The sequence below is a fragment of the Aythya fuligula genome, chromosome 5 (genome assembly GCF_009819795.1).
Source record: "Aythya fuligula isolate bAytFul2 chromosome 5, bAytFul2.pri, whole genome shotgun sequence".
Classification (NCBI taxonomy): domain Eukaryota; kingdom Metazoa; phylum Chordata; class Aves; order Anseriformes; family Anatidae; genus Aythya; species Aythya fuligula.
In genome coordinates this window covers 13,016,399-13,043,562 of record NC_045563.1, presented here as the reverse complement: position 1 = coordinate 13,043,562, position 27,164 = coordinate 13,016,399, and the positions used below count along the sequence as shown (strand labels likewise).

Genomic DNA, 27,164 nt, shown 5'->3' with positions numbered 1-27,164 from the left:
TGGTATAAAGCCACTGTTCCTACCATACTCCTTGCCTCGAAGCAAAGAATCTTACTTGGTGTTTACCCACTATATCAATGACTTTAGGTTGTGAAAGGTGTTCCTCCATTCCTCATGCCCTCACAATACTTGGTAACTAGAGACTGTGTTTGAAACATTAAGTTGGAATAATATAACTTTTGTTGACTTTAAGAAGTTAACAATAATATTATCATAGCTCCAAAACTTTAAGGGAGAAAATAATTGCTCTATGCCTTCTGACCTCTCCTATGACCAAAATAGTTGTATATAGACCACCTGCTTGTGGAGGTTCAGCACAGTTACATATTTTTCACATAAATTGTGCCACAAAAAGCTTTGGAGGGTTGGGCATTGAGCACAGCCTTGACAACAACACATCACCATTTACATAACCTACATCAATTATGTCTATATGTAAGTCAGAGTAACAGTTCTCTCTTAGAAACTCGATTTAAATAATTACTTCAGAGAATGATGAGACGTTCGCCTGTCTCAAGACTCCCCACACTCAAATTGTAATCACACGAGTTTATGTATTTAAAAGCAATCAAAATAATTGTATTAAATAGAAGAGAAAGCAACAGTTAAGCCACAGTCGTTGAAAACACAACATATGCAGTGTTCTTTTCTACATCAATTAACAATTATAATTTTGCTTTGTTTACTGAAAACTATTTTTTCCCCCCAAGAAATCAAAGAAACGTAAGTTGTACAAGATCTCTGGAGGTCATCTATCCCAATTTCCTCACAGGCAAACTTCTGGAGTCTGGCTACCAGTAGGAAAAACTGAAAACAATAATTGAACCACCCTTTTTCACCCTTTCCCCAGCACCCTCACTGTCTTCCTTAACAGATAAAGGGCTTAAGTAAGTGACATCTTAGTAGCCCTCCTCTGCACTTGCTCCACTTTGTCACCATCTCTTGTACTAGTTGGCCCAAAAATATACAGTATTCCAGGTAAAGCCTCACCAATGCCAAACAAAGGGCAGTAATCACTTCTCTCAACCAGCTAAGTACTTTCTTATATATTCATAAGCTTACTGAACTGTGAAATTTTAACAGCAGTTCAAAAAAGCAGCAGGAAATTGCTTTAATGATTCAAACCTTTAAAGAGCAATACAGTTTCTCTATTATTTAGCATCACTGTTTTCATACCCTCCTCAATAATCATCACGAGAACAACATAAACCATACGCTACATTTAAGATCCTTACCTGAATAACTTTGTAGAAATAGGCATACTGTCGAGCTGTATTTTTATATTGACTAAAAACATCATGTATGGCCTGAGTTGACTGAAGATACTGTACTTCATCTTCTTCAAAATAGAGTGGAGTATCATATTCATTGGGGAGAGTCTGGATGTAGGGCAGCCAGAAAGAGTTGGGGTTGGCTCGCTCACAAAGTAAGTGGAATGCCAATGTTATATTGCCCATAGCTTGAAGAATTCGATCTTGAGAATACAGGGAACCTGAATTAACCCAGAAAGGTGAGGTGCTAAATTAACAGCCCGTGGAAAGTATCACCCTAGATTCAGTTTAGATGAACATTGTGACATGTAACATGTAAGAATTTTCAAATAAGAAAAAAAGGTTTTCAGGTTTCTAAAATATTTGGCCACCCACATTGTATTATGCTGCATGTTATTTGATAGAGTAAATGCCTCATAAATTATACGATGGAAGACATGAAGAAACTAGAGCAATACTCTGTGTCTCAGAACATCTCACCTCCCAGTATTATAAACAGCATAGTACATTATATGAGCTATGTGTTCAAAATAACACATGTATCTGGAAGATATCTAGTGTGCTCAGCCAGGAAAAGAGGAAAATTAAATTATTTCCACTGATGCTTTAAGCTTCTAGGTATTCCAAACCTGATGGTGAGGATGATAAGCAAGTACTGTGGTACAGCTGATCAAATAAAGAGACAACTAGCACTGAATGATCCCATACATAGCTTCTTGTTAAGGACTTCCTTAAGCTCTTACCTAATACTGAATTTTTAGCTGACTCGACTGTCATCAAGAGTCTTCTAGGAACCCACAGAAACAACTCTTCAGCCTACAGAAAGAAAAAAAAAGTATAGAGGGTCAGTTAGCATGTATCTGATGTGCCAACCATCTTAAGCATACATTAACATTAAATTCCAGGGTTTTTCCTTTTTAAATCAAAAATTATTTTGAATCAAAATTCTTCCTTCTCTTTCACTGCAAGTTAAATATATTGTGGTAACCGAAGTGTCTAGATCTGCATTATAAAAAGCTTAAAACAAAGATATTTGTATTACAAAACAGTGTTTCACTTTGGGATTGCCAACATGTAGATGGCCCACACAACCTCAGATCTACAACATCTATTATACTGCTATTAATTATTGATCAAATATTTTCTCCCAGTACAACTATTTTCATATTGCCCCTTATGATTTTAGAAGAACTGTTCAGGATTTTGATTCTCATTAACTGGCACTGCTAGTGCTATTAACTACATGCTACTAAAGCCCTAGAACGAATACAACATGCTCAATTTTTAACATTTTTCTACAGTAGCTAATTGCCTCTTTCCATCTCCTTTTTACAGATAAGAAACAGCTGCAAAGAACAGCTTTACATGCTTACCTGTTGGCAAACTGTGTACATCTATATTCTTCACCTAAAGAATGTAAGATACTCAGTACCAAGGCTTTATTTTGTTTTTCTTTTCCTCCAAATTCACTAGAAAATAAGTACCACAATACCTCTAGGAAGCAAAAAGACCAGTGCTTTAGAAGGCACTGGGACGTGGAAGAGGACAGCTATAAAAATCAATGTGAGAGGGCTACATCAGCGGGGTAAGAGTACTCTGGTGATTAGGTAAACATTATGGGAAAACAAGGAGAGAAAAAGATCAATAAATTCATAGTATTATTTGGTGAGAATAATACTCAATTTTATTTCTCAAGTACAGACTTTGGAGTGGTTTAGTTTCATCAACAAAGGGGGAAGGGAAGAAGAACATTTCATAGCTCTGCAACTACATTCCAAGCATTTTCTAATCTAGTCAAATGTTCACATGCTTACCTTTATCTCTCTTGTTGCTTTCAAACCAAACCCCTCCTCCTCAAAGTTAGCTATTTCAAAACCCTCCGTGGATGCTCCGTTTTCAGTTGCCCATTTTATCAATTCAGGGAAATAGTCATCTCTTTTTCCGTCAAAGACAATAGACAAACCTGTATACAGAATGTATTAAAGACACAGGAATAAGAGAAGAAAGATTAAAATATATAAGCACATGTAAACAGGTATGTGTTATCCTATAACAGTTATCCTTTGAAGAAGCTGAGTGAGAACTGGTCTTTGTTAAGTATTACTTGATAGTAGACAAGTGTTATACCCAGTCTTCATCAAATTAGATACTCTGCAAAATTGGCTTACCTTAAAAACACAACCATCTAAATAGAACTATGATGAAATATGAAACACCCCTCCTCTTTCTCTTTTAAATAAGAAAATAATGAAAATATTTCTCAGCTAAATATTAATAATAAATGCAATCACCACAATGTGCTAATACAGATACAAGAACCCATTTAGGAGCATGTTGAAATTTCATTAACTAAGCCCTGAAAATGATAAGCAGATATCAAGCTCCTCTCACGCACAAGGCACTTAGCTTTTTCACATAGCATATGGATATGCTAAAATAACTAAGAACTGATCATCCTCCTGATATCACAGAGCTCTTCCAAATTCTTGACACTGATTCTCCAACAGGCACGCGGTCCTACAGTGAAATCACAAGTCTTACTCACTTCCTCAGCTTTCTCTTTAACCTTCATCGGATTTGAACTTATGCATTATGGTTCCCAGCTATACTCAGTCATCCTTCTATACCTCTTTGCCTCTAAGTTCTCTTCAATCCAAACTCCAGCGTCAGATCACATTAAAAGTGTCCAAACACCCCTGGTGTTCAGGCCATTTTATGAGTGACAATATGCAATCAGGAAATGGCTTACATGTGAAGTATATATTATGAAGTAAATATTATCTTTTGGTTAGGCATGGCAGAAGCGAGAAGCATGACAGCAGCCCTGTCAAGAGAGACTTGGGGGTTCTGGTGGACAAAAGGCTCAACATGAGGAAGAGAAGGCTCTGGGAGAACTTACAGCAGCCTTTCAATACTTAAAGAGGTCCTACAGAAACAATAAAGAACTCTTTGCTGGGGTAGATAATGGTAGGACAAGGGGGAATGGTCATAAACTAAAAGAAGATAGATTTAGATTAGACATCAGGAATAAATTCTTTACTGTGGAAGGTGGTGAGGTGCTGGAACAGGTTGCCCTGAGAAGCTGTGGATGCCCCATCATTGGAGACGTTCAAGGCCACCACAATCTAATGGGTGGCATCCCTGCCTACAACAGTGGGGTTGGGTGATCTGTAAGGTTCCTTCCAACACAAGCCATTCTGTGATTTTATGGTCTTGAGGAGAGTTTTAGGCAAAGTAGCAGTAGTGTATCTGAGACTATTTTCCTCAAAATCATGCATTTCAAAACCCCAAACCAATCAAATTTGCAGTTAACATGACATCACAACTATCATATAAGCTATATTTTTTTTTTTTTGATAATGCAGCATAAAAGGTATATATTGATGAAGTCTTCTCAATGCAATGAGAATGTGTTGTGCCGTAATTTGTTTTTGTTTCCATTTAAACAAAGCTGCCATTTCTCCTTTATTTCATATTCATTTCATGGAATTATTTTCTGTAAAATATATCTAGACCTAAAGCTAGTAAGGCATATCTAGTAAGATTAGTTGCATAAGTTAGTCACTGTTGTGGAACAATTTATTTCCATACCAAACAAAATATAGCTGTACTAATGAAAATTACTGAATAGTCAGCTTTATTGAAAATTTTGGTAATGAATCAAACAAGCAAAAGAATTTAGAAAGCATAAATACTCCATTTTCAAGTTCAGTTTTCTATAATCAAGATCATTTTAGTCCACTCTGCAACCCAGTGTCCTATTTGAGGAAATCATAAAGTATGATACTTTAGGCAATACATTCATTTGTACATCTTAAAGGTCCCAACCACAGTTTACATCTCTTTTCCTAAGTGTTTAAAGCTGATATTAATCAAGAAAACCATGTAGTTTTAATTATGTTCCACTCAAAAATAGTTTTGAAAGACACCATGCTATTCGTACTCACTGTGTATGCAAAAATGCACATTAAAAGGCATTTGTGTGTCATACGGTGTTGTGGTTGGTAGGTTTTGCATCTTTCAAGACAAAAGTGTCCTATTAGCATAATACTGTTCTACAAATTCTACTTCTGCCAGCAGGTATTTTTCCATAGATGGTTCTATCTTTCTGGTGCTGGAGATACGGTGAAGAGCCCAGCCTCAATGATAACTCTCTTCTTGTTAAGTTGGGATATCCTTTACTGTAACACTTGTATTACATCATAGAAACCAGGACACATACCAAAAGTTTATGGAAGTTGTGGGACAGCAAAATAATAAACCAAGTTCACCTCTACACAGCTACAGGATGCAGTCACTCAAACAGTACCATTTATTTTTCGATGCCTTCTGGTAGTAACTAACATCCAGAGATTTAAAGTTTTTATGAAGTGAGATTTTTATGCATTCATCAATAGATATTAAAAACAGGTGTCAAAAGGACATTTCAGGCTTCTAAGTACAGTCTTCTTCAAGCAAGAATACAAAACACAAGCTCCATTTTAAATACAGGCTGGCTCTTTTTGCCTTCACTGTATAAATATTAGAGTAGAAAGAACTGTTTTAAGATCTTTTCAAGTATTTCCAGTTCGTGTCTATTCATTCCCAGATTAAAAAGTTGTTTTATTGGCAGAAAAATAACTTTCAAGAGGTTGGTTTTACTAAATGTTACATGGAAAATATTTTTAGAACATACCTCCAAATAAAAACAAAACTAATATGAAAACAGTACCAACAACTGATCAGTGAGTTGTTGCAAAACATAGTGAAAGAAAATTGATCTCATCTGAAAAATAAGCACATATTAAACTTACGAAAATCAACAATAAACTCCATATAAACTATGATACCAGAAGCATTTATTTAGTTTATTTATGTGCTTGATATACAGCAGGTAGACGTTAATTGATGAATTTACTTTGTACATTTTATTTTGTCATAATTTAATGTCACTATTTTGAATGCAAAAACTGTTTCCATGTACAGTAGTTGTTCAGACTAAAATACTTACTAAATTCAGTTTGAAATGTTCAGATTTATAGGAACAGAAAAGCAGAATATGGCATCAGAAATCGAAAAGGCCTATTATTCTCAAAGGATTTTATTTCCAGACCTTCAGATTGTCATCTCACCACAATCTCAAACTGTCTTTTCTAAATACAGGACAAAATTATCACAGAATCATTTATCTGTCATATTCTTTCATAAATGAAAACACTAAAATTGTTAATGCCATTGGTTATGTTCACAAGAACTTTTAAGAAAGTTTAATGTGTAAAAAGTAACTGCATGTCAGGAGAACTAGTGTTTTTTATCCTAATATAACAGGATTGCATAATATTCATACAGTAACAAAGTATCTCCTTTAGCTGTCAACAGAAGCAAGACTTTGTCAAATTAAGAGTAGTTCAGGTGGGCTATTATCTTACAGTCTTTCACATTTACCTTTCTGCTTTTTGCGAATTTTCTCAACAAGGGAACGAATCTGCACATATTCTTCCCATTCTTTACCAGGACCAGGGGTAGGACTGCTGCATTCTGGGGAAAAAAAGCCAAATGTAAATATTCTCTTTAATAATATATGTATATACATATTTTTTAACATCAGAGAAAAGGTCATGGTTGCACAGTAACTTTAAGTGAACCTTAGTACTAGTCCTTTGAACATGTTTACATAGTAAACACTATCACGTCCACTGTTATAAGCATCCTGTTTTTTGGCAAGTAATTACTAGAGACTTTTGAAGTTTTCACAGCATAACGTTCCTGAAGTTATTTTACTTTCATCTATTCTTCTATTCTTTCAGATAAGAAATATCAAATGTTTAAAAAGCTAGGAAGAAAAAAATACAAAGAACCAAAGCTTTCAGTACTCACAGATAAAGCAAACAGACAAAATATTCTGTTTCCAATAACCCCCACAAAACACCATTTACATTGGCCTGCTTGCTGTTATTTTTACTGTAAAGAAATCAAGTAACAGCACTGTGCTTACCTTCAGTAAATGAGAAATTTTCTAGTATGTACATTTGACCTACCTAATTAATACAGCGTTCAAACACGCATGCGTACAGGAAGGACAAGCAAAGGGGCACTTAGCCAAGATTTAGCTTTAGATTAAATCCACAGTCTCTCCCTGACAATGTTCTAAATGCCAGCATGTGGATCTGAGCTGCATAAATCCAAGTGGGCAGCTGAAGATTACCTTGTACAACTGATTTGAAAATCTTTCCACTGAACGAAACATGGAAGCTTGACAAAAAGAACAGCTGATACTTGTCTTTGCTTAGAAAATTAGATCTATATTTTATTTTTGGTAGCAAAGCACAGGCCAACTGTAGCACAAGCACAAAATTGCTCTGCCAACTCCTTGTCTCCTCTTTTGTGAGCAATGCTGAAGAAAAATCCTGAATTTTTCTAAGGCAACATTTAAATGTGTCCAAAAATTTGGTCCTGTGTTTCAACCACAGTGTAGCTCAGGACAGTTACCAGTGACAGTAGCAAGTGTGAACAGTCGTTTAACATAATCATATGAATTTATGCTCTGCTTTTTATGCTTAGTAGAAATAAGACAAATTCCAAGAACCTCAACAAGTGAAACAACCTTTGGACTACACACTAGAACGGAGCACTACAGAAAGCTTCCAAAGAATAAAAATAAACATTTTTAGTTAAGACAAAAATAACAGTGCAGTTGAATTGAGTAGCACTGCTGCTTTCCACAATTAATTTCTCTACTCTGATATTGGTTCAAAGTGCTGTTCAAATGTTCAACAGAAATGGTGTAATTCTTGAGGTTTACAAGAAAAACACTTTTGACAAAGCTGCAATGTCAAGTAATCTACACTAGCTTTTTTTAAAATCAAATCTCACCCAGTATTTATGCTTGAGTTGTGCCATAAAGCCAGAAGCTATCAAAATACACTGTGGCCAACACGTACAGATAATAGACTTGTAACTGTATCTACTAAGAGATACATGCTACGAGATACAAAATATACTATCTTAAGCAGGCTGAAATAGCCAGCTTGGCCACTTACAGGAAGTGAATTGAATTCACTGGTTTCACTAAAAAGAGAAAACATTTTTGAGTGCTCAGCACATGATCCCTTCTCCCAAAGAGGCATAAAATGAAACTTACTTTGCAATAGCTCACTAATTAGATTCAACATTTCCTTTGGAGAGACTGTCGCTGTGGCTCCTGTACCTGACTTCTGAGTTTTTACTCTGCTCTTCTTCCCCATCTTCCAACTAAAACAGATTAACAAGCAGACTTGTTACCAATTACAGCAATGACAAATTGACAAGACGACAAACAAACCAAATTATTTCCTCTTGACACAAAACAAGAGTGAGACAGACTGTCCCTTAGGACATGGAGACTGAGTCCTGAGGCACAAAAAGGCTTTTTAGCTCTCTAGTAGGTATCAGAGGCTCAAACCCACACGTGCTGTTTCATTTTATCAGTTCCACTTGAGTTGCATAATATACTTTTCTAGCGCAGCTTCTATCATGAGAAGACCTCATGTGCAGACTGGCCAGGAAAGATCTCAGATTCTCTGCAATCACTTCCTGACCAGTCACATCCCTCAGCGTTTTTTTATACGAACATTGTCCTCTAGAAAGGCACTGCTCTGCCACAAGCCGTTTATCTGATACAAGATTTGATTAATTTTCATCTCATAAGAATGCAGGAGGTGACACTCATTAGGATATCCACATGAACATATTGTGTAACAGTGTATTCCATGTTACAAGTTATAAATTATGACACAGTTTATACCAGTGAAGATCTCATAAATGCTAAGATAAATAAGTTGATCAACTAAAGTGATTTTGAAGCATTCTGGTTTCTCAACTATAAGAAGAAATTGTTTATTGGCCAATAATTTGATGGAAAGCAGCCTAAGAAAATGCCCTGTGTATACAACTACCAGAATACTGCAAACATTCTCAGAAGTTCTATTTAGGGAAAGATCTACTTGGTATACAAATGCTTATCAGTAGATGTCATCAGAATAAAAACATAAAACAAGTTTTATACATGAAAACATGAGAAATGCCACCATGGAATTAGAACAATGATACACCAATATATGAAGCTGTACGTATACAGTACACGGTCAGCACTATATTTTGAAGATTTCCAGCATGAAATTAGAACCTATTTTTGCAGTGAAAGCATTGCCAGGAATCTAAAGATAAAGCTGACTTTAGAGAATGTGAACTTTGGCTTCCAAAATACAATGAACAGATAAATTTGAACAACGGTAAGTATCTGCATTACTATCACAGGTGAATTGTCTCAGAGACCAAAAAGCAACCTCTAGCTGAAATACACTCTTGTATATTACAAACTAAGAAACTCGAGGCTAATGCAAGATCTGTCTCAGTTTCTACAGCTCAGATAGCACACAGTGAATATACCATAGGAAATAAGGTCAGCAAACACTACTTACTAGGTTGATGGCACTGTAAGCAGAAAAGCATTGTCACTAGTACATCAAAAACACTGCAAGCATCTCCATAGATGCATTTCGTGTCAGCTACTGCTTCTTAGTCATCAGAATTTCTAGAGACAACAAATTCTGTATCCTGCATGCATGATTAAATCAGCAGATTTATCTCACACACACAAAAAAAGCAAAAACAGCAGACTGACATCTTCAGATATCTTGTTTTGAAACTATTTCCTTTAAAGTAATTATCTACCTTGATTAAGACTGAGCTTTTTATCCAATTCCCCGATCAGAAAATAGAACTCCACTTCCTAAATAACTTATCTCCGTTCCTCGCTCAGCTACATGAGACAAATACAACCACTTACAATCCAATGCATCTGACAAATGTGGTGTTTGCTAAAGGCCATCATCTGAAAGGAATTCCTGGTATGTGTGTATTTGTCCAGAAAATATATTCCAAATACCAACCTAGGGGAGCTGCTTAGCACAAGTCACATAACACAGTAATTTTAATGTAATATATATAAACATATGAAAATTAACAAATATTCTTAAAATCTAGAACATAATCCAATTTTATGTGTCAAAAAAAGTTTAGTTAAGCAATATTCCCTGCCATTTTCTAACCAACAAATTATGAGTTATCCTGATAACATATGGTGCAATATGGAGAAAATAGTGTAATTTCTTTGTGAAATTACCTTTTGTATTTAAAATTATATTTGTATCACACAGTTCATGAAACAGATTTTCAATTGCAATTCCATAAAAATCCCTGGATTTCTAAAAAAAATTGTAACTTAAGAAAAGTGTATTTTTCAATTTGAAATAAAGTTTCAAAAATGAAGTACCTTTTTGCTAATGATTAAAGCCATGTTTCAGAAAAATGAAATATAAGCCTGTTTCTCAACACAGCAATGAAAAGCCAGGCTGTTTGCCAGTATGTGCATGACAACAGAAGCAGCTATCTAAAATATAGCTGCATAACAGGCAGAGAAAAACAAAAACCTTCAGGACCGAGAGGAGCTGAAACTTCATAAATATCTGAAGCAGCAGTGATATTACATTTCAGTGAGGCATGTTTTTTGTTTTGCTTTTGTTTCTTTTTTTCAAGTTTGCTTTTCTGGTTGTCTTCTGGTTAACATTTTTAAGTGCTATGCCATGTTTCCTTTCAAATGAACACTGCTTAAAATTCCTGAAAGCATTCTGCAAAGGGAGAGTAAGCTGACAGCAATGATGAATAAGCTTGGTAATACACAGCACAGCCACATTTCCAAATATAGTGCATCAGCTGGCTTGGCAAGAAGGATCATGCCAAAACACTGGCAGTGAAGGGTGTAAATGATCTTTCTACCCCTTTTAATACTGCTGTCAAAAATGATCCATCTCCCCCTTCAAATACTGCTGTCAAAGAGCAGTTGTGTTGTGTCAGAGTCTGAACTTTTGTTTCCGCATATCACACAAATAATATTTTAATGAGCTGTAAAATATTCTCCCCTTGACTTACAGCTTTAGAGTGAGAATGTGCACCTAACAGCTTTAGAAGGTAACCACGAGAGGTCTGTATGAAAATACCAAAAGTTTGCTTGCTTTTTAAATTAAAAGATAAAAAAATAATTTAAGAAGTACTGCTTAACGTTCTCATTAAGAAAGCCAATACTTTTGATATTTGAGAATTTGACCTGATCACAGGATCACATTTCCATATGGAAGCAATGCCAAGCATGGATGATAAAAATATGTATCTTCCCAGACAGTAAAAAAAATAAGAAATTTTCCCAGAAAAAAATAATAATACTCAAAGTATTCTATGCTAACCATTGACAAATTCCCAACTTTTCACATTCATATGACCAAGCTGTTCATTGCAACACCTATGTAAATAAAGCCACAGTTAATACTGATACACTAAAAGGCCATCATAATGAGCTATACAAATACACCTCTTTCAATCACCAGGTAAAAACACAATCTTGCAACCCATATAACAACAGTGAGCACCATCAGTGTGCTAGGCAAACACTATTAATTTTTAGTATGTACCTGTGTCAGTTTTCAAGAACTGTGGAATTCTTCCTGCTTTCAGATACCGCCTTTCCCAGCCCCCCCGCGATGCTTTCAGTTACCTCCCCCGCCTCTTCATGGACACTCTGCTTTCAGTCTCCTCCTTTTCTAGCAAGGCAACATCACCTTTTCCAGGTCAGGATATACCTAAACATGCTAGGCAAATACATCAGCATGTATGTTGACTGCCTAGTAAACAGGCCAAGCAGACAACCTGTTCTCAACACAGCCTTTCCTTTAGCAAGCTGACCAGCTCATGGCTGAGTTCTCCCACTCCAAAACTTGACTGAAGATGCCCAACAAGCTGATGGGTTCCCAAGAGGAAAGAGCTGACCAGCAGACAGAACTGATGTAATCCCGTAAGCCTTGTTTGCTTCAGCTATCACTTTTCAGTTTACAAGATAGCAAACCAGTTATTCAAAATAAATAAATAAATAAAAAATCACTGAGCTTTTACAAATAACCACCAGGTCTGGGAGTCCCACAGCAAGAGGTGCCCATTCAAGTTTAACTTTGCTTCCAGGACCCAGTATATTTCTAAGGCAGTACCATAACATTGTATCTGCTTTGATTCAGACTCTCCTCCAGGCTAATTACATGATGTCCTCATTATATAACAGTTCCCACCCCACGCATCTTTGTGGCATACACCAGCACAGAAGGTGAGGGGGGCAAATCCGGAATCGATATTAGAAGGACAGACACGGGGCGACAAGGGCAGACAAGGAGAAGACGAAGGAATTCTCAAGCTATGCAAAGAGCACCGAGAGGTGAGGATGGTAGGTGGCTGTGGGATATGTTCCTTGGCTGCACTGAGCGGGAGGACAGATGAGTAGGATGTACACAAGCCAGGCTTGCAGGGTTTGTTTTTCTCCTAATTTGATTGCCTAGACTAAGTCATATTCCCCTCTACTTCAGTTAAGGAAGCGTATCATCATCTTGTATCAACATATGCTGAGCAGCCAGGGGCTTAAGGGACAAGCTTATAGGCAATTGGTATGAGGTCTCCAACGTGTATGGAGGAGAACACAATTTTACATTTAATTTGACCAGATTTAATGGCAATTTGGTCTTTTGCTTCCACTGCTGAAGTTCTTTTCTGAACGTGAATCTCTGACTGCTGGTAAAGAGATAAACACATTTCAGAGCGAATAGAAAGCACAAAATCAAGAAGTGTAAGAACAGTGTGGGTGGAGGAAGATATGTCTGTGATCTTTAAGAAAAATTCAGTTTATACACTTACAATGAACACTACGTTTGCTTGTGAAAACCACCTACATCATGTCACTTGGAAACCACATTAACACTCTCATCGCTCCCAAGGTATTAATCTAGATGTTGTTCCCACTAAATAAATGACTGTTACAGTTTCAGTCCCTTTTCCCCAAGCTCTCAATCTCTCATCTTTGCTGTACTCCATCACTTCTCTTCTTGCTATTACTTCCCTCCCACCACTGCCCTTTCTTTTTTCTTCCATTTCCTCTATAAAGCTGCCTTGAAAGCTCTGTGAAATACAGTACCATTCACTCTGTATACACTTCCTCCAACATGCTTCTGTCCTCTCATTTAAGTTGTAAGCTCTTCAGGAAGCAAGACCTCCTGTGATTAGAAAGTGCTAATAGCAAGGCAGCCTTATCCCCTCCCATTTTTAAAAGGGAATCTGAAATATTACCATAGTGCTGATGACAACACTAACAAAAATAGCTTACAAAAAAACACTAAAAAGATTGATGGTAGAAATGCCACTTAAGATTGCATTCCGCTTAGAATACAGTATAAATTTATGCTTCCCAAGAATTCCCTTGGCCATGGCCTGCAATATTTCATTACAAGAGCTTTGATGCACTCATGGCTAGATACTGTACTCTGAGTCAATCCAAGGCACAGCCCAAATACAGAGTGCCCTGGGGTTCTTCTCCTGTCCGAGAAGGACTCAGTGTGGACTGTGTTGCTTCTAATCAGTCCTAATAAATCTTTATGCTGTATTGTCACATAGCCTCAAATGTGATTCCTTCCTGCAGGTCAAGACACTGTAAGCTCTCCCTATATAAAATAGGGGGATTGCCATGCTTAGATTTTTCATCTGATCACATCAAGCATGCTGTCTCCAGCAGCAGAGCACAGCTCTAAACATGTATGTTCTGCAGTAAGAGGCAGACCCTGGCACACACACGTAGTGGTTACACCACAGAGCAGTTTTCTTCCAGTTCCACGAGATTCTGCTCGTCATTCCTCCCTCCTCTTCTAGTGCCTGGTCCCCAGATTCCCAGATTCAACACTCCATAAAATCAGAGGGCTTCTTCCTCAGTCTTCTCTTCTAGCAAGCTATCTACCAGATAGAGGCAACGGCTTGATGAAACACCAGTTGCCACATCTACCACCTTCCTGCCTCTATCAAGAACAGTGTTGAACAGCATCCACCATCCCCTGGGGGAACAGTAAAAACAGAAGTTGCTCTGCCTCTTTTTTACACTCTTATTTTCATCATTATCTTTATCATTTTTACTTTTTCTGCCAGGCCAGAGTGACCCTGTCTTTTACCCCGGTAAGAACAACCACAACAGCCACCAAGAGCATGTACTTATGGAGCTCCAAGGAAAGCACAACAAAGAGGGATTTTTCTCCAGTGCGTTCACCCAGCTTCTTGTGGTCTAAGCTGCAATTTAGCAAGCTTCCCTTCTCCGTGAGGTTGTGAAATTACCCAAGCCAGCTTCTCCTATTTCATACAGAATTTCAGTTTTATCTTCCTTTGAAGACCTGATTTAGCCATGACCCATTTGTATTGGGACCGAATGTAACCAAATAAAAATAAAATAGGAAAACGAGCAAAAACACTTAACAAGCAAAACCAAAACAGAAAAGAAGAAATATCAGACCAACACTGAAAATTTATCTCAAGTTTCCACTAATGAAAAGAACTTAGTGGCAAACAAATCATTTGAAAGATATGCCTCTATCCTTAATGCTTTCAAATTAAGGTGTTATTTCTCTTCCTAGAGGATGAGTTTAAGTACAGTTACAGCAAATGAATTTGTCACTATTTTAAGAACAGTTAACATCAACTGAGTACATAAAAAAAAAAAATAATGTGAGAGAACACTGTTGCTTTTGTACTTATTCAGAAAAAAATCCAGTTCATGCAGAGCATCTGTTTTTCATGCAAGATACTGTTTGATACTGGTTTTACTTCATTTTACAGCTGGGCTGTTTTCTAAGGCATAAGACAGTCACATGGCTGACTTATATTTCAAAAACCCTGATGTACAATACTTCTTGATCATTTATGAAAACCCTCTCACATGCTCTGTGCTCGAGGATCTTTTTGCTATCGCTATGCAATCCCAAAAGCAACCCCTTATAAACTTTATAAAGGATTGATCCACAAAGAGAATGAGATTAGGAGGGTACCTCTCGACAACAGCTAATGTTCACAGAAGAAAATTCTCCAAAACGTACAGCAAAACCAAAACCAAGAATGTTACTATTGCCCCAAATCTCTATTGTCATAGATATGCCAGAGTCATTAAGGTACACTGATTTTATTAGGTAAAGGTACCAGCCTGTACATGTTTATCAGGAAATAACACACTACCCTGTTTAATTTAAAATGGAGGTATGCTAAGACATGTGCTACTTTTGACTGTGTTTAAACAGATTTTTCTAAAGTCCCATAAATCCAGAAATTCCATAAATTGCCAACACAGCTCCTGTGATGGTTTAACAACCTGTTCTACTTCCCATTGCAGCACAACAATGCTCAAGAAGTCACTTTAGTGTGTGTCATATCAGACAGCTCAACCAGTAAGTGCACTTACTCCACTGGGTAAATACAGGATAGTCACTAAAACTACTTTCTGTAAACCTTAATATCACTGATGGCTTGGTCAAACAACCTTGGTCTTTTATCACTTTTTTTTTGTATTTTACTCACCATTGGATTAAGTGACAGTAGCAAAAAAAAAAAAAAAAAAAAAAGCAGTCGTTGCTGATTACCATGAAGGCATGAAGTTAAAAACACCATGGCAATAGAGGTGCAATCAAACAATCTGTATCAGCCTGTATCGCTCGTTTCCTTGCCACAAAGCAAACAATTAAAACCAGTTCTGCCCCTGGTTGAGACAGCTGATAAGCTTTGAAATTTTGACAGAGCTTTGGATGCAACTGAAGAGTATAAAACAATGGTATCTAAACATACATTTTAATAGCAATTGCTTTTGGAGCCCAAATTTATATTTCACATGGGTCATGTCTCAATGCAACTGCTTTTTGGTCACTCAGAATGATCCTAATGACCAAGAGACAACACCTCTTTGAAATAACAGAATTTCACCTAACAAGAACTTAACCCATTCCTCCACATGTTACTTCCTTTATAGAAATTGTGCATGGAAAACAAACATTTTTGATATTATCCACAAATTTTTTAGGATACACAGGGAAGACTGGATGTTTACTGGATATATGTCACTATACATTACTGTCTGTTTCACATAGGAGCTATAGAAGAAGAAACTGAGTCTGGCTGAACAGTAAAAAAAAGTTCTTGGGTATGACTGTATAGATTTTTTTATTTTTATTTTTATTTTTTTTTTTAAGTCCTTTAATTGCTTTATAGTTAATGACATATGAATAATAGAAAACTAAGCAACAACATATATTCCAATTAACTGGACTGTCTCCAAGGAAGAGATTTAAAGCTGAAGATGCTTAATGCCAAGGACTGCCATTTAATTGCAACAATAATTCCTCCTAAGTGGAATGCCCTCAAGCAACTTAGCAGCAATAGGGCCCTTGATTATTTCTATGCAGCATAGAAATATCAGTTTATTTTTTGTTTTAACACCTTTGTCTACCCTCTGCTTTCTACACACAGTGCAACTCCAGTACAACTTACTATTGCATGCTAGGCTGCTCCTTTCAGACATTTAGGTTGGACCATCAGAGACGACCACATCCCCAGTGGGAGCAGAGGCAGCAGATGCTCTGAAGCACTCGCCACAGCTCTGGGCCCTTCTAATGGAACTAATCCAGGCACTGAAGTTTCTCACCCAAGCAGGAAGGCGATACAGATGTAACAGTACAAAGATACCATCTCCCTTTCATTCACAAAGGATGCGTGCTTCCTACTCACACGTGTTCCTTAAAATCTTACACTGTGATAAAAGAGCTTGCAAATCTCTCTAACGGAAAGTAGGAAGGAAAGGTGATAACCACAGCGTAAAACAAGTTAGTACAAGCTTTCAGACCTGTCTTACATTACACTGCAGCACATGCAATTCCTGTCTTCAGAATGAGTTTCATTATACATACATCCACGTCCTGTAACATCTTCAATTGGCTGAATGTTTCAGCACCACTGCAAGAATGACAGTGTTTAAGGACCTCTATTTGGACACTGAGTTGACACTCCCCTGTGTGCATGAAGTTATTAGCATCTGAATTTGGATTGTTTTATGCTGTTTCCTGGAATACCCTTTCCTTAAAGAACACAATCTAGGCAGTTTCAAAATAACTGCTGTATTTTCCTCTGGGTAACAGTGAGGCACACCTGTCTCATCAAGCTTCTCTCCAAAGCAGATTAACTCATGAAAGGTGTGCTCAAAGACAGAACTGCTGGCAGTGCTTAGGATTGCTATCAGACCATAAAAAACCCAAAACACATCCAAATGGACAGGGAAGTGTATATTCAATGCATACCCAATGCACAGGACTTCCAGGCTTCAGCCAGGAGCTACAGCGCAAGCTTGAGTGAACAAGTTCATGGTATGGAAAATCCAGCAGGTATTTTCGTGCCATTTCTTACCCTCTCTAGGACATGGGAGAATATCAATGCCAGGCACAGTGCTTGCTGTTAGGTGATCTCACACACCTTGTATGATTCTGAAAAACACCAGAGGCCATTTTGGAAGAGGATGGAGTTATAGTAGAGGAAAAGCATTTGGAACAGTGCTCCACCTCCACAAAGGCCTGCTGCACTTCTTCACACCCAGAGTACATCTGGCTGCTCTCCTGCTGCTGGCAGGAAATGGCATCAGCCAGTCACAAAAAATCAAAGTTTTTTTATTGCAATGCAAGTGACAAACACAGCACTTCCAGAGCACTGAATAGCCCAAAGGAAACACTTCCCCCCTGAAATAATTACAGGCTTGCCTGGTAGCACAGGCTAATGATTTTTTTACTTCAACTGGAAAACCTTCACTGAAGATTTGGCAACCCTCAAGCCAAGTTGCAACTACACTTGAAGATACGATAATTTGTGTCCTTGGGAACACCCATGGCAGACCAAGCATTTAGCATTCTAATTCCCTAAGGAACACTGTTGTGAGAGTTAAGAAAGGAACTTCCACAGCACTTCAGTGCCATGCACTTTACAAATATGTACATATGGACTTCAAAGAGAATCTTTTGCTACAAATGCCTGGTAAGTGATGCAGTTTATGGTTTAATAGCAGTTGGAAAGCCTTCCAAACCCACTTGCCTTAAGTCTACTACCCATTTAGTGTGGAAAATCATGACTAATCTAAAAGACGAGACTAGAAATTTCAGCTGAAATACTGGAAGTTATCCTAGACCTTAAAAGTGAAGGAGCAGGTTCATCTAAGCCTCTTTTTATCTTCTGGCATTCATAGTTGGCAACTTGAACCCTTAAAGTCTCCAAGTCAATTCAACCTAGCAACACCACAGTGGTTTGAAATAAAGCTTTCAACACAGGCATTTACTGGGCTATCAGGCATAAGAAAGATGCACCAGCATTAAGTGTACTTGGCCTCACTCCTGAGTTTTCAGATGTGGTCACTGTACGTTATTACTTTATCAAACAAGGTGCTGTAAACAGCTGCCAGCTGCTCAGAAATGTTAATCCTCCCAATTCAAAACAAGGATAGTTGTAGTACCAATTGCTTGATAGCATGGCTTTTGTTGTCGTTGTTTGGGTTTTTGTAAAGACACACAAAAATATAAGTGACAACACAGACCAATGCAAAAATAGTTTAAACATTTATTTTGGCACACAGAGTAAACACATTGCTCCCTTGAAGGCCACACATCACTTTCTGAAGAAAGCTCTCTTCTCTGTATTAAAGGAGAAAGCTTGAGCACCGCCTCTCCACAGGAGAACTGTATCAGTACAGCATACTAATGTAACCTGCCTGCTAGAAATCTGTTCCCCTACCTTGTCTTACATTCACACAAACTATCAGCCATGTCACTGACCCTCCCCTCCCTCTCAGGGCATCCATAAAAAAAACCCAGAACAGGGCTGATTAGACCCTAAAAAAACCCGGAACAGGGCTGATTAGACCCTACATGCAACATCCCAAAGTGTTCAGATAAGGAACTGCAACCAACTGTAGTCCCCCTGCAAATCTCTAGGGAGCCTGGGCATCTCTTACTGTCAACCCCTGCAAATTGACTCTTCAGTGTTACTTCCCACTAGCCACGTTCCTGTTTTCCTGGGAGTTTCTCATTCCTGCACAGAGCATATAGGTATCCTACCTACAGATGCCTGTGTTCTGGACCTACAACCACTGCAGGCCTCTGGAGCTTCAGCACCTTTTAATCTCATCTCAGACCTGCATGGGTCACAGCAAGGAGCCACAGCTCAGGAATGAGCTTCCAGTCCTGCTGCCATAGCTAGAGCCTGATCTCACATACCAGGAACATTTCTGTGCATCCAGGAAAGGACCTGGAACTGGAATTGCATTACCCAGCAAGCCACATCTGAAACACTTGCAAGATGAAGTTTAGCTCCGTCAACCTAGAATGAAAATGTATTCCTTCTCTAGTGTAAGATGAAGAACAAGAGGAAAAAAAGCAGCAGCATGACTCCTGATGAGAGGGGCGCTAGTGCTAATGTTCAGCTTCCCAGTTCTTGTACCAGAGGGTTCGCTGCTTCCACCAGCAGCACTTACCTACTAGTCTGGCAAGACACTAGACAGAAATGACATCCACTCTGGAAGTGACCAAGGAATTCTTCCTCTAACAGCACAAAGGGCAGAACTGGTGCCAACACTATGTTCATACAGGAGCCACTCCCGACAGCTTGCTCTATGAAATACTGTTTTCTCTATCCACCGGAGAAAAATGCATTCTGAGAGCAGCAGTACTTTCCAAAGCTAGACTGCTCGTGCCCTGTGCTCTCGGATAAGGTGTCACACATTGTCAGAGCAGAAGTGTGCAAAAGTGTTCAAGTCATGTTTGTGTTATTTATCTGATCTGACATTTCCGAACTTTCTGGAAGAGAAAGTTCCAGTGGAACAAACTGAAGTTGCACCACTACAGTAACCTCCCACCCTCAAGTAGGCATACACTCACTGTCTTTTAGACTATGACAGCAGTTTAGTTACTAGAGTTTGCAGAGTAAGTCTTTGGCTACTTATATCATTATAAAAAACCTCACATTCCTGCCTCCAACCTACTTCCAGAGACCAATTATAAAAACACTGCAAAATAAAGCAAGCAATTATCACATTAGGCTATTGTTTCAGTTCAGCCTTCCAAATGCCCACACTCAAAGTAGAGTTGGGCAATTTCTTCTATTGAGACACTGAATCAAAGATCTAATAAGCCAGAGAAACAGGTTGTACAAGCCAGGAATCCTACAATGACAAAAGAGAATTGCAACATTATCCATCATTGTCTTGAAAGCAGGACTGATTTTTTACTTTTCAATAGAGCAGTTAGATACAGAAAGCTTGCAATTTTACAAACCTCACTGTTATTCCCAAGCATCATCTGGGCACAAAGTGAGAAGTTACTGTTTGAACACTGACTTTTAGAAAGAGGAGCAGAGAGCAGATACCAATCTGGATCTGACTACCACATGACAACCCAACGGTCATTTTCTGCAGCTAAACCTTACAGGGATTGTATCAGCTTCTTCACTGAGTCAGCATACAAAACCTCTCCAATCAGTCTGGCAATACCAGTTCCATTTGCTCCTGACTGACAGAATCAGGTGCAGCAAGCTCCAGAGGGAATGGATCCTTCTCTATTTCAAGGAGAGTTAATATATTAATATGCTGTCGATGCAACTGTGCATAGCAAAGTGGAAGATTAAATGTTTCTGCTGGTCATCCAAAGCAGACAGCCATTCTCCATTCTTCACCAGCCAACCCAAGCTACTTTCCGCAAGTCTAAAAATAATACTCCAGCAAGCATAGGTCCTTGAAGAATGGAATTCATCCATACATAGCTGAGCTTCCTTCTGAGACGCACTATTTGGAGAAGGCAGCTTCCACAGAAAGATTATCCAGCTGCAAGATCATAAATACATGTATGACAGCCTACAAACATTAATACCACAAATATCAAAACCCAGACAGTATTATCCTTCATGGTGAGCAGCAGGAGTTATAAAAATGCTGCTGGTTTAGAGATGGCAGTGATGGAATATCACAAGGACAGTTGAAATGTATCACTCTCATCAAGTTCCTGATCCTAGTAGCTCTAGCCATGCCACCTGGAAGCTCACAGCCCAGCCCAATGACACAGCTTGTGCAAGGCTATGGAGTACTGACCCAGACAGGCTGAGAGCTAATTTTGAAAATTCAGTGTCATATATGAGAACTAAAAACTGAACAGGACAAATAGGCCACAGACTTTTAAATACACAACAACAGCTATTTCCTAATATGTTCAACAAGAAAATCTATGCAGATGTATTAAAGAATTACTTTTATATCAAGGGTTGAATGGCAGAACTGAGTAAGTTAACCTGTAAATAGGTGGTGCAGGGCACTAGCAAAGATTAGAAGATGTGAGCATTTTATCACCGGTTTTAAAGAATTAAGAAGCCCAGATTTGTAAACATTGATAACAATCTCTATTTCATTCTGTCAATAGTCAATAGAAGAATATATTGGTGACAATTCATTTTATCCCAGATAGAAAAGCAATTTTAAAAACAGAATAAGGTGTGGTGACTATCAATGCAGTAAACCAGAACCATTTTGATGTGAGCACTGAAATGCTGTCTGTACAGATTTAAAAAGTATCAGAGCCACCCATATGCCTAAACAGAACTCTTACTTCGCAACAATAGTTTCCAAAATGGTAAGTTACAGTCTGTTGCACTTCAGAAACATGTAGCATCAAATTCTCCAACAAACCTTTCTTAGCTTCCTGGAGTCAGAGATTTGATGCAAAGAGGTAACTGTTTGCTAACTCAGACACCTGTTCTTGGTTTCATGAAATAGGCTCTATCAGCTTACTGCTTGCACCTCTTCCAAGAGAAATAGCTCGAGAACAGAAGGATACAAAGCTATACTGTTACTGCTCTATTTTTAATAACAGTAAACAGGTAAGACTTTGTAGGATCACTTCCTCTGTGCCCAGGAGTGGTCCATCTCTACAGGCAGGACGCGCAAATGCAGCAAGGGTGGCAGGAGACCTGCATAAACAAACCAGGTGCTCCTGACAAGATAGAAACAGCAGGAAGCAAAATGCTGTTCGAGTATGCAGGGACAAGGTTAGGGAAGCCAAAGCCCACCTGGAGTCAAATCTGGTGAGGAACATGTAGTACAAGAAGGGCTTCTGCAGGTGCAGCAGCAGCAAAAGGAAGAGAAGACTAGGCAAGGTGTAAGCCTGCTGCTGAGCGGGGCTGGGGATGTGGTGATGAAGGACGGAAGGGCTTAGGTATTCCATGCAGCACAAAGTCCAGCAGAAGGCCCGTCACTAGTGCTGTACCCCTGGCGTCAGTACGGGGACAAATACTGTTTACCATCCTCCCTGCTGACCTGGGCAACGGGGCAGAGTTCACATGCACATACACAGAATAACTGCAGGCACTAAAACACCAAATTTGAATCACCTTACAGGCAGGTCCCAAAACTAGGTCTTTCAGAAGCCCTCTTTAGGAATACTTTTAGAATATTTTTAAATCTGGAAGCTCCTTCTCTCAGTACTTGAAGTTACGTAGCTACATCTAAGCTTTATCTTTATTTAAAGATAAGCAAATATCTTTAAGAGTGGTCCCAAAGAGAACTAATCCACTCCCCAAGAAAGCCTGGCAGGGGCAGGAAACAGCCTGCACCTCACTCTTGGTTGCCACTGCCTCCCCCTGAGGTAACTCATATCCCCTTAATTTATCATTGTACAGTCAGCTGGAGTAAAAGCCGGCACACAGGAGACACTGGGCAGTTAATACAGGTTCAAATGAAACAAAGCCACATATTACATATCCTTTTCCCACTCCACTAAAATAATAGCACACGAAAACTTTGGTCAGTAGTACTGTAAAACATTAAAGACAGAAGATTCCCTATTTTAGAGATATAGGCAGCATTTGGAAGTGACTCAGTTTTATTAAGTTACATAACTCCATCATTGTCTATGAGATCCAAACAGATATAAAAATACACAAGAAAAAAAAATCTAAAAATCAATCAACACAAAAGACTAGAAGCCACCTGCTGGCACAGGAGACCCAGAGAAACACTCCCCCGTTTGGTGCAGGTAGCTGACACTCTTAGCAGAAATGACCACAAAGCAGCTTATCAGAGCCAATACAATTCACAGTCCATGCTCAGCTACAAAGACAATTTTGGCCTACGTTAACACACTGCCTGAGAAGTCTGGTGGCTCAAGCACTGCCGTTCAATTACTTCCATGACAGCTGAGCTACCTCCTTCAGAGAAATCGGTAGCATGCAGAATAAAATAAGACAGCAAGTAGATACTCATCTGTCATCCCCTAACATTTAACAGCCTTTAATATCAAGCTCAAGAATCTTTCTGAAAAATAAAGATCTAAGTTACATTCCATATTGATTCTTAACGGGACATCAGCAGTTGCAGTCTCAGAAATATTCCTTTTGCTTATGTTGTACTACCTGGATGCAGCCTGCTTCAGAGCTCGCAAGCACCTGTTTGCTTATACTCACTGGAGATAAAGCTGACCTGAAGCCAAGTCACTCACATCTCAGCATGCTTCAGCCCAGGGCTGCAAAGGCAGGTGGAATTCTCCCTGCAGCTCACAGGCCTGCTGCTCTGGCCTGGTAGCAGATCTCAGAATTAAATGGAAGCCCTCAGTGCTACTTCTCCTCTACTTCAAAAAGTATAGAACGGAAGAGAGATTAGAAGATTTGCTGAACAGTAAGGGGTAAAGGACAGGGAGAGATGGAACAACTGGAATAGTCATTTGGTGGAAGAGATGCAGGCATGAGCCAATGTAGGGCAGAGCAGCTAAAAACAGAAAAAGGGAGCAGAGAAGGTTATGGCAGACGAAGGGCAAGTACAAGAATGTAAAGCAATGTTAAAACACTCTTGGGCACTGAACTTGTCTTTTAATTACTAAAACACAAACATCTTCAAAGTAGGGCTCCAAATACATCAGACTAAAACCATACAACACTAGTGGGGCACCTTGAAGGTAACATCAACAACTGGTATACTTTGTTTAGATTTGAGGTCCTTTCTCCCATTTTACACCTGGTATTCTTGGTTAAATTATTATTATTAAATATCTGAAACCAGGCCTAGGAAGCTGAAGTGTTTCTAATAAGTCAGCTGGCAAAGGATGGCTAAAATTGAAGTCATAATCCCTTGTTTGTTATGGAAAAACTGCACAATCACAGATTTGCCAACGTTAGCACAAGTCTACGGTATCTAGAGAAGGGGGAAGGTTGAACCACTGTTGTATACACTGCATGCATCTACTCTGCAGAGAACAGACTTCATTAATCCCTTCTTGGTTTCAGGTTGAGAAAAGAATGACGGTATGCAAATACTACTGTGATACAGGGAAGCAGCCACTCTGCAGAGTAATAGCAAAAGAAGTTACTAGAATTAGCTAAATCTTTATTTGATCCGCTTACAAAGAACACTGACTCCAACAAATCCATCTAATTATTGGGAAACAAATTCCTAACGCATCTAGTCATGTAATTGGAATCAAAGATAACACCGCTGTGACAATACTCTGACCTGGGAAACTAAAGATACTCCTAGATCTACGAACAACACAGTACTGTCAGATTGAGTTTTGTTTCACTTCAGTTGCTAGTCAGACATTAAATTCAAGGCTGCCTCAAATTAATAATTTGTTACCAGAAGTTTATATTTAATTCAAAAGTAACACAAAATGCTAAAGGACAAAAGAGTGGCTAAATCCAAGGCAAGATCCCAAATCTAAGCATGTATTTCATAACTACTATCGCTTATTAACTTGCTAATTCCAAACTATTATACTAATAACCACAGTACTGCACAGTCACATCTTCACACTCTCCTCCCTCCCCCCCCCAACAAGCTTTCTTATGCAGAAGGAATGCTTCTTACTATAAACACCTCCCCGATCTTCAAGGCAAGATAACTTACTAGCTGCCACAGGAAACAATTCAGGCTCTTTCTTAATGATTAATAGTCCTATTGCCTCCCCTTTGAACCAGCTCCTCAGACAACTATTTGACCAGAAAAGTAAAAATATTTACTCTTCGCAGAAAAGAGGCAAGTAAATAGACTGTTAAACCCTACTGCTTTGCCAATAGGCTTTTGTCATTTCATTGCTTTGCTTGAGTTTAGCTCTTCCCAAAGACTACCACAGATTTTTTTCTTCCCCAAATTCATTTTGAGCAAGTTCATGAAGAAATTGGGTACTGTTTTTGCTTGTTTATTAAGCTAATTTCATCAAAATATAGCTTCTAATTGAGAATGAAGCAAGTCACCCTGGTTGACTGCAGCCATCAGCACACAGACAGGCCAAACAGCACAGGCCTCTGAAGAGGCTTGGTGCTTAAGCCACAGACATTGTGCCACGTCCTTTAATGAGTGCCAAAGGCCATGACACTCTGATAGTAAAGATACAGAGCCCCCAAGATTTCAGAAGTTTTTAGAAGTTCTCAAATTGCCTCTTTCTTTCAAAGAGCAATCACTAAACCCACTCATTTGCTGAAGACAACCCAGCATGTCAGTTTAACTATACAACAAGCACCATTATGGTAAAGCCTGAAATCTGAGATGCAGTAGACAGATCTATGACAGTAAAAATGTCATTCATCTATACATTTCCTGTGGAACAAGATGTTTTATTTCTAAATTATATGTCATACTGAAGCTAGAGGTGTATTCAGCGACTGAGATCTGAGCTCAGTGTACAGACCAGGCCGCCTCAAACTGGAAGCAGTACCAGACAAACTACACAAGGCTCCAGGCTCCTTCCTGGATTCCTTCCCCCAGGGCCCTAAATGCAGCCCTAGCCACCCCATACCAAGGAGGTATTTTCAACGGCATGCCAGCCCAGCCAGCTAAACATACCCAAAGCCCTGTTGAAGCACAAGCTGACACGCTTGAGCCCCGACCATATTAAGTTACCCAAGTGAGCACAGCTCGGGGCACACCCTGCCCCTGCGCCCACCACACAGCTCACACTCCTGCTCGGTATTTTACACCAGGTACCGGCCCCACAGGATGCTCCAGCTGTTTACTCACCTACATCAGCTTCAAAACACTACGCAGGATTTTGTTCTTTTTTTGTTTGTTTGTTTTTTTAAAGAAAAAAGAGCTTGCAACTGAAAGCAGAAAACACAAGAGGTTAGGTTAACGCGGGCAGTAAAAAGCCGCGGGGTGAAGCCGCCGCCTGAGGAGACAGGTGCTTGTGGGGGGGGGGGTTAAAGGGGCGAAAAGCGGCTTCGTTTTAACTTTATTTCAGAGAAACTTTGTGCCCAGGAGCAAGCCCAGCGGAGGGAGCAGACACGGAGCCCGAGCACCCCCCCCGGGCCGGCAGGGGGCTGCGAGGGCCGGCTCGTTGGGGAAGGCTGCAGCCAGCCCTGACAGCCGCGGGGCCCGGCAGCCGTTAGCAGCCGTTAGCAGCCGTTGGGGCGCGAGGCGAGGCCGGCAGCAGCGCGGCCCGGGGCAGGCGGGCGCCATTTGCTGGGCCCGGGGCCCTGAGGGGAGCGGGGGGGGGGCTCCGGCACCACAGGGCCGGGAAGGAGGAGCGGGGGGGAGGCCAGGGAGGGAGGGGAGGGGGTGAGGGCAGCGCCGCGGCCCCCGCCTTACCTGCCGAGCCCGAGCGGAGCCGAGCACGGCCGAAGGGAGCCGAGCGCCGCGCCCCGGACGCCGCTGCCCACGGGTGGGGAGGCGGCGGCCCAGCTCCCCCCCCCCTCCCCGCCTCACAGCCCCGCACTCCCAGCGCGCGGCGCGGCCCCGCCCCTCCGGCCCCGGCCCGCGCTCGCCATTGGTCCAGCCGAAACCACGCCCCCCGCCGCAGCCAACCCGCGCCTCAAGCCGCCCCACCCGCCGCTGCCGGCCCTAAAAAAGGGCACGGCGGCGCCCCCGCACGCCCCTCCTATTGGCTGGGGCTTAAGCCCACGCCTCCTCTTTCCTATTGGCTTACGCGGCTCGCAATCTTCCCCCTCCTCCTCTCCGATTGGTCCGCAGCGCGCCTGCTCCTG

At 39.9% G+C, this 27,164-nt stretch overlaps 1 protein-coding gene across 2 annotated transcripts in view; it reads right to left on the bottom strand.

Annotated features, from left to right (window-relative positions):
- Window positions 1–26,880, bottom strand: part of SETD3 (SET domain containing 3, actin histidine methyltransferase) — a 57,722-nt gene extending 30,842 nt beyond the window's left edge. The window contains exons 1-7 of one of the 2 annotated variants that reach the window (XM_032187751.1): window positions 26,770–26,880; window positions 26,203–26,282; window positions 8,392–8,501; window positions 6,696–6,788; window positions 3,086–3,234; window positions 2,015–2,087; window positions 1,236–1,492 (exon numbers count right to left, since the gene is read on the bottom strand). In XM_032187751.1, the coding sequence (XP_032043642.1) occupies window positions 1,236–1,492; window positions 2,015–2,087; window positions 3,086–3,234; window positions 6,696–6,788; window positions 8,392–8,494 (675 nt within the window). In that variant the 5' untranslated portion in view covers window positions 8,495–8,501; window positions 26,203–26,282; window positions 26,770–26,880. The remainder of the gene's footprint in view (window positions 1–1,235; window positions 1,493–2,014; window positions 2,088–3,085; window positions 3,235–6,695; window positions 6,789–8,391; window positions 8,502–26,202; window positions 26,283–26,769) is intronic. The other variant, XM_032187752.1, reaches the window with a different exon arrangement.
- Window positions 26,881–27,164: the final 284 nt, after the last annotated feature.